Below are 16,997 nucleotides of genomic sequence, written 5' to 3'. Positions count from 1 at the left end.
AAAATCAACTGTGGCAAGGGGGCTGTGGAGAAGTAGAGAGCCAGGCTGCATGTGCATGAAAGGCCAGAGGGTCAGGGTTGGTCATCACCTCTGCCAGGTTAAAGCCATTCCCCTTGGTCTGTCCCTACAGGCCCTTGTCCAAAGCCCCTCTCCAGGTTTCCTGCAGCCCCTTTAGGCACTGGAGCTGCTCTAAGGTCTCCCCTTCAGGAGCCTTCTCTTCTCCAGGCTGACCCAGCCCAGCTCTCCCAGCTTGGCTCCAGAGCAGAGCTGCTCCAGCCCTCGCAGCATCTTCACCTGGAGATCAGATCCGGAGTTACGTTTCACAGGTACCAAACATCTTCCAGATGTTACTGACAGCAATTAAAAACTGCACCTCTGAATTAACTCCATTCTGTATTTTCCTGGTCTGTAATGACAAGTTAACTGAATTATAATGGCAGACACTTGGAATTCCTTCTCATAACTTCCAGAAATACCCCGTGTCACTGACAACAGGATGTGTTGGCAGCTTGGATGCTCCCGCAAAAACCCCTCCCACTGACTCTTGAGAAGACTGCAACACAGGGGACCAAAATACCTCCCGCCAACTACCCAACCTGCCGATTGCCATGGGGTGGCTGCTGTAAACCTCCTGGTTCTGCCAGACCCTGCAAGTGAAATAAAATGCTTCATTCCTTTTGCACAGAGGTCAAAGAGAAACAGTTATGGAATAGAGTTATTCATGGAAGTTTAAAGCTGCAGGGTACAGCAGGAGATTCCAGGCCCTTCCCCTGACAGCGTGTCTGGCAGATGCTCCTGGGCATCCACATTACTGTTGGCATCTGACAGTAGCAAATACGTTAATCCTGATCCTTCCCCTCTCATGCAGTGTGTTTTCCTGGAGGATCCACATACGGGCTCAGACTTCTCCCAGCGCAACTGAAGGTGTAGGATGTCAAGGATGCCTTTTCCCACTTCAAATAAATTCATTTCAAGTCAGTGGCATTTGTGTGGCTTCTCCGAATACCAAGACATCAGCACAGTGACCCCTAAATGACACTTGGCATGACCTGAATTTCTAGGTGTGTAAACAGAAGCCCAAGCAACTACAGATATTCCTCACTGTCCTGCCATCCTGAGCACTAAAGTCTCTTTCTAACCCGGACACAGTGACAACCAGTGCTCAGAGACTGAACACACGCCCCTCCCTTCTTATGGCTTTATATGCATATCAACAGGAACGAGTAATATTCTTTCTTACATGATGCTCAGCACTGCTGTAAAGGGGGTCATCTAGAAAGCAGTATCAAGGCTGAAAAGCACATGTGTGTACGTATTTATGCTCTGTGTCTATTTTTGGAACCAAAACTGCAGAATGAGCTGGATAAAGTCAAGATGTATACATGTTCACAAAGATGCAATTCAGCCTGTGCAAATGCACAATGGATATTGTGCTGTTATATGAACACGGTCTCCTCTTTAAGGTCACACTGATGTCTGATCCAAAAGCCTCAGTTAGAAGGCAAGGGGCTTCATGCTGCCATTGCCCAGCTTCTCTACCTAGAACGATGACTGCAACTTATTTACAGGCATGACAGCAACACTGAAACCAAACAACCTCACAGCACTGCCCCACAGTCTACAGACCAGTCCACACTGAGCATCAGAAGATTGGGTTTGTGGCCAGCCCCAGACAGCCTCTGCACCTCTGTCTCCCATCGGTTCTGGTGTGGGATAGAAGGATTCAGTCCAGCTTGCCAACAAATGCTGCCTACAGCATGAGGGAGATGCCTCTGCTCACCATTCACTAAACCAGGTCTTGAATATTTGCATCCCCAGAGTTATTTAACTCAGGGCATGTGAACAGAACAGAAATATTGATTCTGATCTTTCCTCCTTCTTGCATCTCACCTCTGGGAGGGAGAAGGTGCAGGGGCAGGAACCTCCAAGGGGGGAAACAGTTAATAATGCTATTTTGGGAGCAATAGAAAATAAATAATTATTCGATCCCTTTAGCTGGTGTATGGGAAAAGATAAGGAACCAAACTAGCACAGGTTACAAGCTGGGGTCAGAACTGTTCCTGAATCACCTGCATTCAAGCAGCTCCTCTGCATTCAGGATCTGTTACAGCTTTAGGACCTGCAGTAGTTACACAACGTGCTGCAAAGCCAGAGAGATGAGTCAGGCTGTGACTTTTGCTGAGATTTCCTTCCTGTGTTGTTAGTTCCAAGGGTAGCAAAGGGGTTGGTATTTATGACACACTGCACAAAACTCAATACAATCCATAGCTGGGGGCAAGCTCGACTTGTTAAGTTCTTAACAAATGGCATCATTACCCAAATGAGCCCAGCTGTGTGAGCAGGCCCGAGGAGGACACAGCAGGAGGCAGCGAAGTCTGCAGGGAAGCCTGTGCTCTGAGTCTGAACATCAAACCAGCAAAAAACCCACAGAGCCAAGCCAAAAGGCAGGAGGAGCAGTAGAGCAGCTGCCATCCCCCTGCTCCACTGCCCCCACCAACCTCACAACTTTAACAGATCTCCCCACACTTCCAAAGGAACACCTATGCCCTAAACACCATTGAGTGAGCCACCAGTCAGGCAGCGCCAGCAGAGCCAACTCCTGCCTTCCTAAGGCAGCCTGGAGGGAAACCCCAGCACACTGCAGAGCTACCAGGGACTCACATCCACATCCAACTGCAGCCCAAACACGCACAGCAAGTCTTTCAGGGTGCAACTTCTTGTTTCCCAAATCTCCGGTGCAGGCTCGCATGCTCAGGAATGGCAACACGGCAGAGGAAAGGCCAAAGCTGCTTTACAAGACTGAAGTTGAGAACTGCAGTTTATGGGTACATGTTTTAGACAGTCTGGTTGTATCCCCACATCAGCCTTTCAATACCTTTTTAATCTTAATCCAAATAGAGGTCTCCCATTTTTTCTCTAACAAGAACAATTAATCCCAAATGGAGGAACACTGTCAACAAAAATGTAGCCTGGCAAACAGCACATGCTGAAATGCATGTTCAGAGCACGCAGTTACAAATCCAGCCTGATAAATGCAGCATTCTGCCTAACTCTAAATATGCACATTAGCCAGGATCTGGTAGGCAAGGTAGAAAAGGATCAGGTCTTGTTAGCACTATGCTGCAGCAACACTCGGTATTTCAACACTAAGAGTCTACAGTTAATTAGTGTTGCTCTCACCAAAAGCATCACGCAGGAGGAATTTTTGTCCTAAGCACACAGAAAGAAGAACAAGATGTCATGAGATAACATTCAGATGCAGGTTACATATGAGCAAGTTCTTAGTGCTTAATTGGCATCTTTTCCTAAAGTTGTACTTACCAAGGATCCCCAGTGCTATGGCAACAGGAAGGATTTGATTTTGTTATGTGAGGATGATCTGAGTTTTTACACTGCACTGACTGAGTACATTTGACTACATAAAAAATCCGTATCTGTGGTCCCTAAGAGGGATCTTAACAGAATGAAGCTTATTTTAAAAGAATATGAAGTGGTGAGATGAGAGTCTCTTGAGGTTTCTCACACATGCTCCACTGTCAGCAATGAAAGCAGCACCAGAAGAGCCGATATTAACATCTGCACATATCAAATCCAATCATTTTGCCAAAAAAAAAAAGCCAAGTGTCTAGTTGAGAAGATGAGTACTCAGAGAAGCTATTCACAGGAGTCAGTGCTGGAACACATGGTTCCCAAATTCACTGGCTGTCTATTCATCCCAAAGTTGCAAGGAAGTGAGAAAACAGATGTTTTGCTTGGATCTGAAAGTGCCACCAGCTCAGGCTGCAGGAAAGGCAGCAGCAGCCAAAACAGGAGTTCAAGTTTCAATGACTAGTCTACAGGTTCGACTAGCAGAAACGCACCAATGAGGAGCACAACCTGCACAGCAAGAGATGCTCCCTTGTGAAGCTGCCTTCCTGAACATACTCAAAACCAGAAACCTGGCTGGTACAAAAGGACTCTTAAAAGGCACAAATCCGCATTTCAGGACACAGAATGAGCAGGTTGGGCTCAATCTGCAGCCCAACCTCTTCTAGGCACAGATGCCACTGCATCCAGGCTTGCACTGCATCCACATTGCGTCTTCATGTGTGGTTTTGAGGGTTTTAGTTTTATAAACTAGAACTTTATACTCTGACAAAACCTGAAAACTAATGAAGAATGTACTTCTACATCATAATGCTCTCCTTGGCTGAACATTTAGAAAAGGGTTTGGATTACATATATTGCATTTTCTGTCCTAAATGAAAGTAAGTAATTGGCTTCCCTTTTATCCTTCCCTCCTGCATACATTATTCACTACAGATAACATTTTATCAACTTAACAAGAGCATTCCCATACAAGAACAGCTTGACAGCACTCTCATAAACAAAACCAGGAACCCAGTAGCTCTCTTAAATACATAAAACTATAAAGGAGAGAAGATGAAGTTTCTAATAAAGCTCAGTGAACACACTAAGCAGCAGCCTATTCCATGGAGCACATGAACCAACTGCTTCCGAACACTGGATGTGATCTGAAGTTCAAATCCCAAATAACAGACTCTAGCACAGGAGACTCCTCACTCCTTTCCATATTTTTTCAGGAAGTAGCACCCACACACTCGGAAAACATCAGTACAAACATTTTTCTCCAGTGGAGGTAAGAAGCTATTCCTGAATTCCATGTGAGGTTTGAAATAAAACTGCAAAAGACCAATGAATCCCCATGAGAAAGAGAGTGAGAATCTTACCTTTGTCAACGACATCCCAGACTTCAACCTTAACAATATCGTCAGTGGCTGAAAGCACAAGAACACACATATTAGGAGCGGTTTCAGTTAATGACCACACTCAGTACTCATCAGAGCCTCCCCCAGAGACAACACCAGCAGTGCAGCAGATGAGTGGAAAACAAAAGGATTTCTTGAGTTGGAAGAAAATCAAAACACAACAAGGCTGAAGGTCCATCCTCTACACCAAACCATGCTAGCCAAAGGTCACACAAATGCCAGCTACATTTCCTGCATGGTTTATGTCAGATTTGAAACATGTTGTAAATACTTTGTTTAGATTCTTTTCATACAGAGAGGTTTTAATATTCTTTCAAAACCGATATAAGTTGAAGCACAAGGCCTAGTCTGTAAATGAAGTGTACAACTGGAAAAAAGAGGAATACACACATTTAAGGAAGATCAGTTACTAACAGCATCTTCCTGCAGACACGACAAATAATGCAGACAGTCCTGCAGCTACGGAAAGCCATTTCCCTGCTCATTTCACATTGTGTGTTATGAAAAAGAAGATATTGGTGGCAATTTTGGCTCTTCACAAGCTGCAGCATCAGTAAATTACAAGCAGCAACACATAATTGAGTTGCTAAAAGCTGAAGTAAGACAATCGAAATTCTCCCTGCAGAGCCAGTGCTGTGGTACTGACCCCCTGACTAACTGCTGGCACAAGGGGTGGGCAGCCTTGGCCAGATGTTTCTGCTGAATCCATGTAAGAAGCCCAAACTCCATGAAGCTGTTCCAAGGAACAGTTTCTGTTTGGAAATGTTATGGGCTACAGAACAAAAGCTTGTACTTGGGAGTAGCTCTGCATATAAAGCAATGGAATAGGAGGATAATGTCTCAGAGTAGAAAATAATCTCTTAGGATGGCATAAGACTATAGCTAAGTGTCACTGGCAAGCCAGGAAACATTCCCTCTGCAGAATTCCCTTTGGCTTAACTGAAATGTTTCATAACATTGTAAAGATTATGAATAAAGGAAAACTTTGATCCTCTGCTTCTGGAGAAAGATCCTGTTTACGTTTATGCATGAAGCCAAATCAGTCAAATCATGGCAACTCTTGCTCCCCTTCCCTCTGCCAGCAGGCAGTGGGCATGGGATGAACAGGAAATGTGCACAGGCTCAGCCCAGCCAGTGCATCACAGGCTTAGGTGGGACTTGAAACCCAACAGCAGGTATACAGCAGCCCTACACCTCCATAGAACCACTGAATCAACCAGGCTGGAAAAGCCCTTTAAGCTCATCCAGTCCAACCATTCCCAGCACTGCCAAGGCCACCACTAACCCATGGCACTGAGGCCTCGTCCCCACGGGGTGTGAACCCTTGCAGGGCCGGTGCCTGCAGCCCTGCCCTGGGCAGCCTCTTCCAATGCCTGAGCACCCTCTGGGGCAGGAATTGTTCCTCAGCTCCATCTAAACCTGCCCTGGTGCAGCTTGAGGCCGGTTCCTCTTGTCCCATCCCTTGTTCCTTGGGAGCAGAGCCCAGCCCCTCCTGGCTCCATCCTCCTGTCAGGCACTTGTAGGGAGCGATCAGGTCCCCTCTGAGCCTTCTCTTCTCCAGACTGAACCCCCCCAGGTCCCTCCCAGGTCCCTCAGCCGTTCCCATTATCACTGTGCTCCAGGCCCTGCACCAGCTCTGGTGCCCTTCTCTGGCCCTGCTCCAGCCCCTCAATGCCTCTCTTATAGTGAGGGCCTCAGAAATGAACACAGGATTCCAGGTGCGGCCTCACCAGTGCCCAGTGCAGGGGCACAACCACTGCCCTGGCCCTGCTGCCCTTCTGCTGCTGGTACAGGCCAGGATGCTGGTGGCTTCCTGGCTGCCTGGGCACAAGCTGCTCATGTTCAGCTCCATCAATCAGCACCCCCAGCTCCTTTCCCATGAGCAGTTTCCAGCCGCTTTTCCCCAAGCCTGGAGTATTGCAGGGAGTTGTTGTGGCCCAAATGCAGGACCCAGCACTTTGCCTTCTTGAACCTCATCCCACTGGCCACAGCCCACGGATCCAGCCTGTCCAGATCCCTCTGTGGAGCCTTCCTACCCTCCAGCAGATCAACGCTCCCACCTTCTGTTGCTGCTTCTCAACTTCTGCTCGACCCATTACACTCTAAGTTAGTTCTGTCCCTGGCTATTTCTACAGACCTTAAGCCAGACAGGGCTAAAGTCCAACCGCTCCCCATCATCACTGGCCTGGCAGCCAACTGTACATCTGGCTCCTCACCCATATGTGCTGCACTGGAGGGTGGTGTTCCCGTGACATGGCTGCTCGAGTCCGTGGTCCATTCATGGTGCACAGTGACACTGATGAGCAAGGGGAGGTCTGCCCCAAACTGAGACCCCACAGCTGGGACCAGCAGTGCTGCTGCTGACCCTGAAGGCCAAGGGGATGGAGAGCCCCACCAAGTGATCCTTGGTCTTTGTCTCAGTCTTCACTGGCAAATGCTCTGACCACACCACCTACGTCTTGGAAGGCAGATGCATAGACTGTGAGAATGAAGACCCTAGGCCCACTGTAGGAGAGAATCTGGTTTGAGACCATCTTAAGAACCCAAACTTGCGCAAGTCCATGGGACCTGATGAAATCCATCCGCGGGTCCTGAAGGAGCTGGTAAATGAAGTTGCTAAGCCACTGGCCATCATATTTGAAAAACCATGACAGTCAGGTGAAGCTCCCTTTTGTAAAAGGGAAATATAACCCCCATTTTCAAGAAGGGGAAAATGGATGACCCGGGGAATTACAGACCAGTCAGTCTCACCTCTGTGCCTGGCAAAATCTTGGAGCACATTCTCCTGGAAGGCATGCTAAGGCACATGAAAAACAACAAGGTAATTGGTGACAGCCAGCATGGCTTCACTAAGGGGAAATCCTGACTAACCAATTTGGTGGCCTTCTATGATGGGGCTACAGAACTGATGGACAAGGATAAAGCAGTTGATGTCATCTACCCGGATTTGTGCAAAGCGTTCGACACTGTCCTACACAACATCCTTGTCTCTAAATTGGAGAGACATCAATTTGATGGATGGACCACTCGGTGGATAAAGAACTGGCTGGATGGCCGCATGCAAAGAGTTGTGGTCAATGGCTCAATGTCCGGCTGGAGACTGGTAACGAGTGGTGTCCCTCAGGGATCGGTGTTGAGACCGGTCTTGTTTAACATCTTCGTCGCTGACATGGACAGTGGGATTGAGTGCGCTCTCAGCTAGTTTGCCGATGACACCAAGCTGTGTGGTCCGGTGGATATGCTGGAGGGAAGGGATGCCATCCAGAGGGACCTTGACACGCTTGTGAGGTGGGCTGATGCCAACCTTATGAAGTTTAACCATGACAAGTGCAAGGTCCTACACCTGGGTCTGAGCACTCCCAGACACAGCTACAGGTTGGACAGAGAAGAGATTCAGAGCAGCCCTGCAGAGAAGGACTTGGGGGTGTTGGTCAATGAGAAACTTAACATGAGCTGGCTTCCGTGTGCGCTCACAGCTCAGAAAGCCAACTGTATCCTGGGCTGCATCAAAAGGAGCGTGACTTGCTCTGCACCCTTTATCTAAGGGGAAGCACAGAATTCTGCAAAGAAACCGACAGCATGAGAGCCAGGAAAATCATTTTTCCATGTGTTTTTTTTTCTCCCCTCAGCACCAGGGCTCCTGCTGGCTTGTAGCCAGTTCATCACCAGCTTCATTCGCGATTACCCTGAACACACAAGAGGATAATTACTTCAGTGCTGCTGTGTTGGCTTTGGTGTGACTCATACAGCAGCAGCAGTTTACGTGAACAGCTCTGGTGCAGCAGTGAGTGCTAATCCAGCCTTTTTACTCTGTAACTTGGATCCGCATAAACCATGGATCAAACCACTCCAAAGATGTGTCCTCATCTGCCATTTGGCCAAGCACTCTGCAGCCAGTGGCACACTAAGACATTGCTAACTGTGGAGAGGAGCGAGAAGACTACAACTGCAGGAAAAGCTCATTTAAAAATAAGAACCCCTGCTTTATGGGGTGCTCACCACAGGCACTCGCAGGCCCTCAGGCATAGTTACTCTCATGCAACTGCCCAATTCACTTCATCAGCTTCAGTTCACACATCTCCAGGGCAGGGCATTCTCCATATCCATCCCAAAAGCGTTCCATGTCTTTGAACAAAGTAGTTGCAAATTTTTACTTCAGGCCTGTTCTGAGACTGCCAAACAGAGACTAAAACTGGTGACTGACATAAGCTGACAAAGCATTCCTTAAGTGGGGAATGGCACCTCCTCACTTGGACACACAAATTACGTATCTCCATCACAGAGACAATTGGCACAGAAAAGTAATTTTGTTCATTCTGAGTAGGAAGAAATAAATCGAGTTCCTCTGTCTGTATTAATCCCCTCAGTATAAAATTTCTGAAGATATAACAAAGTACCGTCCATGTATAAAATGTGAATCTCTTAATAGCAGGCAATGCAAGAGTCCTTCAATATTTGATAGGAATTTAATTAATATCTGTAAATCTGTGCTGCCCACCACCCAGCAGGTTTAGTCAAGGCAGCTTGAGAGCATGATCACAAGAAAAACAATCTTCATTTCTCCTCTCCGGATTAACTCAACCAACAGATCAGTGATTGCAACTGAGCCACCTTCCCAAAGTGTCCATCACCCACCTCGGATGTGAAGTGTGCACAGCAGGAAACACCTTACAGTGGTTTCTAGATGGAGTATTTTTTAAAGCAAGTTTTAAGAAGGTCAACACAGAATTTCCTACACTGCTGGAAATTATTGCTTTGAAAATGATAGTGTTTTACAATGAAAAAGCAGCAAGAAGGAAAGGCACAATTTCATACAGAGTATTTCAGATATTTGAACCAGGCCAGCAACATGTCACCTGGAGAAAAGTCCATCCCCATATGCACACATTGCTTAAACTCTAACCAGTGAGCTCTGCAGAAACATATCAAGAGAGAGCTGACTCATGTGCAGGTCTGTCTTCAGAGAGTCTCCAGAACTCTGGCTCCCATCTCCCTGTGAGCACACACCAGCAGCGCTCGCCCTCCTTGTGCTGAAGCCTGTGAAGCCAGAGGTTGAGACAGCACCAGCCCGAGGCAGATGCTGGTGACCACAGCTGAGGCTGCGTGATCCTCATCATAAGACATAGGCATCACAGTATCATCCAGTGATACAAATGTGATTGGTGGATTAGATGAAGCACCCAACTTGGTGTTGATCCCAACTGCACACTGGCTTTTTCCCAGCTGTGAGAAGACAGAGAGTACCCGATTCAGCAAAAGGTCAGAGTGGTGCTGATGGGAAACATCTGACAATGACAAACAAACTGCTGACCTTTTCCTTAAAGCAAAATCAGTCTCACAGAGCAGTTCCTACTGACTCAGTACTTCATCCCACAAGGCTGTGGCATTTCTGATCAGAAACCTGAAAACTGGACTGAATGCACTGTTGAACTGCAGCCTTGTGCTATTCCAATGCCTGCAGGGTTTTATGCAGGTGAGATCCAGGGCTTCCAGAGCAATGGGGAAAGGAAAACAAATCCACAGCTCATCTCTCAGATTCAAACAAGCACTTTGAAAGGCTCACAAAATACTTCAGTGCTTCAGTAAGTCAGCCCAGAATTATTAGTACATTATTTTTTATAACATCACCTTTAACAGTTACAGGATGTTCTTTATATTTTAATCAGTAAAAAACTAGTTAGCAAGATTCCCCTCACTCCTACACAACACAGTAAGAGCAAAAGCAGGGCTTAGCCTCAGAGCCAGATTTCCATAACAAACCTGGTTTCATTAACAAGTCAAGCACATCACAAATGTTTCCCATCTTTTGGATCACCTGTTAAACACTTCCCTTGAACTGCAGCTTCAGACTGATCCTTTAGCACTTCCATGGTTTGTGAGTAAAGTTATTAAAAACAGAACTGAGAAACTGTGAATAATCAATTAAAATAATGAGTGATGAGAAACCATTTCATCTCCCAAGCAGACACAGAAGAAAGAAGCAAATGAGGCTGCACTGGAATTTTTATCCCATGCACTGTCCCATGACTGTATCTCCCTCCACCCTCTTCCCTCTTACTTTTGTAATTCCAGTGGATGCTGGTGACTTGGATCTCCTGAGTTGGAATATATTCCTCAATAAATTTCTTTCCCTGCAGTCGGTGCCAGAGTGTGGTTTTTCCAGTGTTCCTGTCCCCTCGGATGACAATTTTCACTGGGAATAGAGCAAGTAGACAAACGCAGCTGATTAAACACAAAAGGAAGAACGCTGTGCAAAGCATGCGAACTTCTTGCAAGCATCGTTCAGCTGTAATTAGTCCCCCCATATTACACAGGGTTTGTTAAAAACATGAGCCTCAGCCATTAAAATTAGTGTTTATTCAGCTACTCAGAGCAGCTCAGCGGAAACAGCCAGCACTGACTCTTGAGAAGCTCCAGGAGTTCAGCCAGCTGATGCTCTGCTCCCCTGGGAGCCTCACACCAAACCAGCAGTAGTCAGCTACAGGCTGCAAAGGAGGGAAAGGCCTGAGCCACAGCCAGGCCAGGAACTCCCCTGGGAAAGCCACAAAGGAGCAGGGACACGGTGAGCACCGACCATCTGATTAATGCAGGAATCGTGGGTGGCTCTTCCTACACTCCTTTACCAAGGAACAAAGGAAGTGTGGGCACAAGGATTCTCCTGAACACATTTCCCATCATGAGCAATGTGACCACAAGCCAAACACTTTATCCCATAAATACAACAGCCAAAGTGAGCAGCATGGCTGCATGGTGGCCATCTCCCCTGGACCTGGGAGTCTAAAGGCTGCTCCTCGAGGCACAGAGATCTCTTACCAACAACAGACCTTTGGACGAGTACATTCTGAGCTCTCCCTGGGCTGCACACACGTGACAATCCACTTGAGCAGAGAACTTCTCAAGGTTTCAGACTCCTTACCTGAGACTAAGAGATCCTTCCTTGCCCAAAGCAAAGAGACCTCTTACCCCCGCAGACCCTGGGTGAGTGACTGATAACATGCTGAATTAATACTAATTAAATCCATAGTCAACATTAATTTTGTAAACCTTGTATAGATAATTCCATTAGACATAAACCACTGTCCAAGTCTGAGGCTAAGATTGGACCTCCACACACTAAGGCTCCATCAGAGTGTGGAAAGCAAATGGGTCCACTTGGACCCACCTGACTCAGTGCAGGGTCTCTCCCACAATTTGAGCCTCCAGTCTTTGTGCAGATCATTTTAGCTGGATTCTGACTCCAGTTTCCTTTGTACTTTTCATCCATGTAGTAAGTCACAGTATGAACCTTGTCATGAACTGTGAAGTCACTCTGACATCAGATTAAAACTACTGGCGCTAATACCATAGACAGTGATACTTTAAGTGATCTAAATCACTAATTCGTGACATCCTTCCATGCTCCTGCCTTTTCTACCTCTATCCAGCCCTCACTCCCACTCTGCCGTACCAACCCCATCCTGTTCAATCTGACCTTGAACACTGCCAGGGATGGGGCAGCCACAGCTTCTCTGGGCACCCTGTGCCAGCACCTCAGCACCCTCACAGGGAACAGCTTCTGCCTAAGAGCTCATCTCAGTCTCCCCTTGGGCAGGTTAAAGCCATTCCCCTTAGCCTGTCCCTACAGGCGCTTGTCCAAAGCCCCTCTCCAGGTTTCTTGTAGTCCCTTTAGGTACTGGAATACTGGACCTCTGCTGGTCCTCCATGTGTCAGAGGGACAGACCCAGCACAGGAGCCAGCCCTTAGCTGGTTGTAGGTGTGGGTGTACTGATGGCACTCTCATCAACTGCAGCCTTGGGTAAAGGTTCCACTTCCACCCACTGGGCTCACACTGGCTGCTGAGGCCGCTCAGCTGCTGGAGCACCACGTGCCTGGTCCTGTGCCTTAAGCAGGGGAGGTCAGTCAGTGAGAAAGTCATTCAAACCCTCCCAAGGAAAGGGAGAGTCCAAAATATCATGAACTGTACACAGCCAGCAAAGCAACTTCTGTAGCAATTAACATCACAAACTTCCCAGAGCCAGGCCTAATGTCTGTTTGTTCTTCCGATAACACGACTTTTTCAGTTGCATTATGTGATTACTTTTGTTTTTTAAATACTGTCCTTGTTTCCAGTGTCATTCACAAGACTATGGGAAGCGTAAGCTGACTTAACAGAATTCTTCTGCTTGCCTTTTGAATAGGTACCGTTATCCTCTAGAAAATGGGCCACTCGGGGACATTTAATGGCATTCAGGGGATGAGTATTCGGTTGCGCAGCATCATTTGGGCAACGAAATGCGAGACTGAAGGCTGCCTCCTGTTGGAACTCAGAGGTTACTGCAGCATTCCAGAGAAAAGGTTAAGAGGGAAACTTTAAGGTAACTTCAAAGTCTGTGGAGGAGTTTTGTCTGGTGAAGGTTTATGCTGCAGTTCCCCTGGGCTCCTGTTGTTGTACAATAAGAGGTGCTGCTGTTTCTTCTCTTACAGAACTGCTTATTAATATAGCAGAAGGATGAGAAAGGCAGAAATGAACACAGTATTTATAGCCTGCCTTCACTCGCAGGTGCCAGAGCATCTCTGCAGACACAACAAACCATCTCCTGCAGTTCCTGCCACCCGGTGTGTGTGATTCCAACTTACAGATGGTGAAACAACCAAAGGAGGATTCCTTTGATTTTTCTGAATGAAAGCACTGAGTCCATGGCACAGGCAAAAGGAGTTTCCATGTGTCTCCTCTGAAACCCAAGCATTGTTACGAATAAAGCCCAGAGCAGAAGGTGTATGGATAGATCTGAACCTTCAGCACTTCTGTGTCTTCTGCTCCTGTCACTGATCATCAGTGGGTGACTCCCAGGGAATCCTTTCACCAGTGTAACCCAGCCAGAACTGCTCATCTCATCCTTCTTTGCCTTACATGAACTTTCAGGTTTGAGTAAGCGGGTGCTGGTACTTCCTCCTGTAATTTGCCTTGTAATTTGTTCAAACAGGAGAACAAGATCCACCTCCCACCCTCCACTGAGCTCAATCCCTCTGGCCTGTGCTACCTCCCTAGACCAGCACAGCAACCAGAACAGTGATGCAGGCAATCTGATCCAAGGTTAAGCTCTCCCAAGCACTAAACCTGAGGAAGATTGGTTACCAATGCTTGGAACCAGGATCTTCCATAAACATCCAAGCCATTGGATACATACAACATATGATACAGACCCACATAATTTTCCTCTCTGTACCTTTCATACTGCTTCAGGGACCTCTGGTGTTATTTGGGCCACAGTGTGTAAAACACAGGAGCTTGGTGTGGGTGCTAAGGAGAACAACTAAGGAGTGTGTGTTCTGGGATGCATGGAAATGCTCTTACTCTAAAGTACAGTGTCCCATGCAGAGGAAGTGACAGCTGCTGAAGACTAATACTGCCTTTTGCTCTCATCATTCCATTAGAGATCCAAACCCACCCACCCTGCAATACTCTTCTTCTTGAGTACCTAAAGAGTAGGTGAGAGACTGTCAGAACACATCACTGTGGTTCAGCTTAGAGATGCACACTATCCAGTGCAATTGCACACCACAGCCTTCAGAATCACGTCAACCAGGGCTGTCTGGTTACAAAGTGCCCTTGACAGCCTGTTCTGAGCCCCACAGTAAGGCACTGAGAGCCAGGTGACACAGCCCATGTCCCAGGTGTTTGCTGCCCAATTTATCAGCAAGCAACCCACAGCATTCCAGCACAGTACCTGGGAAGGAAGCAGCTTCAGTTCATGATCAGTACTGGTCTGTGAAAGCAAGGAATGCTTCTGTAGAACCAGTCATCACAGCACCTTTAGGTTTAGGCAGTGCCAGGGGAACTGAGGAGTTATACAGACCCATGTGTGTTAACAGACACCACCAAACACATGGTGCATTTGCCTCTGCTGAACACCATGTCTTTGCTAAGAAAGGAGCATTGGCAATGCACAGGATTTGCAGCTCTGCACTTCCTGAGCAAAAGCCCTGGTAATGGCATTCCTTCACCTGAGCCCACCTTACCATGCTGGAGCCCACCCCATCTGCCCAGGGCACAGCTACAGAGTGTGCTTTGAGGCCCTTTCATAAGCCTGCCTGTACTTCCTATAAATATCCTATAACTGGGAAGAGTTACTATGGAGACTGGAAAGCTTCCCCTCAGGCAGCGACAGTGGGCTGCAGTTTTATTGCAGACAGGAAAGCAGCAGCTAGAGCACAAATCCTGGAAACACAGAGCACAAATCCTGGTCACACAGAGCACAAACCATATGGCTTTCACAAAGCTTTTGGTAACAATCCCAAAAGCAGCAGAGTCACAGCTGGCAGCTTGGCTGGGGCAGTTCTGGCCTTGCAGGTCCATGTCCATGTGGGGCTGTCAATGCGGTTGGTCCACACAGAGCCGAGTGCTGTGCCAGCAGGATGCAGCTGATCCGGGTGCCTGGACCACATGGAGAGTCAACTCCTTCATCCTACATAATTCACAGCCTGGTGTCAGGTACCCGATCCCCAACAGGCACCAGTGGATGTGTCCTGGCTGCGCAGAGCCTCTGCACAGGTCAAGTCTTTACTGAGCAGATGGGCAGGGTCCTGTGTGACGATGCAGTGCTGTGTTCCACGGCACAACAGTTCTGTCCCCTGCCTCTCACTGGGAATCGAGTCTCTTACAGCACCACTGTGCTTCTGCTCACATTCCTGACTGCTGAGACACTCACGTTTTAAATTGAACACTACTGGCATATCTCACAGATGTGCTACGGACAGAGGCACCAAATGCTCTCCCTAGTAAAGCAGAGCTTCAATACAGCAGCTCAAAAGCACAGTCAGTAGTGACAATACTAAATAAAGCAGAAAAAGCCCCAGGCTCCAAAGTGTTAATGTCCCCCTTCATGTTCTGTTTCAGACTGAGATCCAAGACCTACGCCTCCACACGTGTGCCTTTACAGGAGTCATTCAGTGCCACGTTTACACATCAGTCTCTTTCCCAGCTGCCAATCTCCTGGCCTTCTGCAGCCTGACTCCACTGCCTGCCTGGATACAGCAATCTCCCACCGCTTCTGCTTCTACCTCTGCTTCCAGCAAGGATGACACTAACTGCCTCACAGTTGTTACTCTGGGATGTATCTCATACACTTGCAGTGCATTCCTGAAACACTGTATTGGAAATAACTTTTACTGAGCCCCAAGGGGAAAACACAACCCTGGGCCTTGACACCGAAGGGAAAACAATTTCCCGGAGAAAGGAGCAAATGTATTAGTTGCAGCAAAGATGGAATGAAACAATGTACCAAGGGCACACAGAGACATACATCAGCGCCTTGCACTGAGGCCTGGCACGGCAGAGCGTTTCAACAGACACTTATCATGCAACCACTACAGCTCAATCACACCCACCCCCGGCTGCAGGGCCGGTCACCCCCACCGCCGGCAGCGACTCTCCTGGTGCTGAATGGACAAAACTCGCTGTTACGAGGCGCTCGCCCTGTGCCGCCGCCAGCGGCGCGCAGGCAGTGCCCAGACCCCTCTGCGCCGCGGGCCCCGCACACACAGCCCCGTCCTCCCCCCACCCCGCGGCCAAGCGCTGAACCGTCAGTTACAAACGTGGCTCCGGGCGGACAGCGGCGGCAGCCCCGGCCCGCGCACCCCGCACACCCCCCGCGCACCCCGGGACGCGGCCGCCACTCACTGTTGTACTGGACGCCCTTGGCGAAGCGCCGCTGCAGCGCCTGGTTCATGGACTGCAACCCCGCGGGGATGTTCTTGTCCCGGACCGGAGCCTGCTCCGACCCCACCAGCTTCTTCAGGGCCGAGAACATCTTTGCGGTCCCGCTCCCGCAGCGCCGCGGGGAAGGGGTTGCTCCGGGCAGGGCAGGGCAGGGCACGGCTCGGGGCAGTCAGGGCAGGGGCAAGGCTGCGCCTGCCATGAGGGGCCGCCCGGGCTCGTCACGGCCCGGAGCGAGGGGAGGGTGCTCTGAACCGGGGCCCCGCCGTGTGCTGGGAGCGGGCGCTACCCGGGCATGACCCGGCGCAGGGCTGTGGGGCCTGTGGGGAGGGGAGAGCGGTGGGCAATGGGGTGAGGGCTCGGCTCAGCCCCGCCGGGCGCCGCGGCTCGGGGCCGGCCGCGGGGCTCCCGCCGCCATCTTGCCTCTTCCGCCTCGCCGCCGGGGAACGGGGCGCGCGCGGCGCTGGCTACGGCGGCCGACAGGGGCCAGCAGGGGTCAGCAGAGCGCTGAGCGCGTGTCATGGGCACGGACC

The 16,997-nt window shown here is 48.9% G+C and overlaps 1 protein-coding gene and 1 long non-coding RNA gene across 3 annotated transcripts in view; one reads left to right on the top strand and one right to left on the bottom strand.

Moving 5' to 3' along the window:
- RABL6 (RAB, member RAS oncogene family like 6) overlaps positions 1 to 16,932 on the bottom strand; it is a 54,085-nt gene extending 37,153 nt beyond the window's left edge. For both annotated transcript variants that reach the window (XR_010616103.1, XM_065695288.1), the window contains exons 1-3: positions 16,429 to 16,932; positions 10,828 to 10,962; positions 4,731 to 4,778 (exon numbers count right to left, since the gene is read on the bottom strand). Coding sequence is in view for 1 of the 2 variants with exons in the window: in XM_065695288.1 (XP_065551360.1) it covers positions 4,731 to 4,778; positions 10,828 to 10,962; positions 16,429 to 16,558 (313 nt within the window). In the remaining variant the exon portion in view is untranslated. The remainder of the gene's footprint in view (positions 1 to 4,730; positions 4,779 to 10,827; positions 10,963 to 16,428) is intronic.
- LOC136022469 (uncharacterized) lies at positions 11,654 to 13,520 on the top strand. Its single transcript, XR_010616180.1, has 3 exons — positions 11,654 to 11,747; positions 12,947 to 13,123; positions 13,233 to 13,520. It is a non-coding gene; the product is annotated as an uncharacterized LOC136022469 (long non-coding RNA).
- Positions 16,933 to 16,997: the final 65 nt, after the last annotated feature.

Source organism: Lathamus discolor, chromosome 15 (genome assembly GCF_037157495.1).
Source record: "Lathamus discolor isolate bLatDis1 chromosome 15, bLatDis1.hap1, whole genome shotgun sequence".
NCBI lineage: Eukaryota > Metazoa > Chordata > Aves > Psittaciformes > Psittacidae > Lathamus > Lathamus discolor.
The sequence above is the reverse complement of the archived record's forward strand: the minus strand, read 5'-3'. Positions and strand labels throughout refer to the sequence as shown.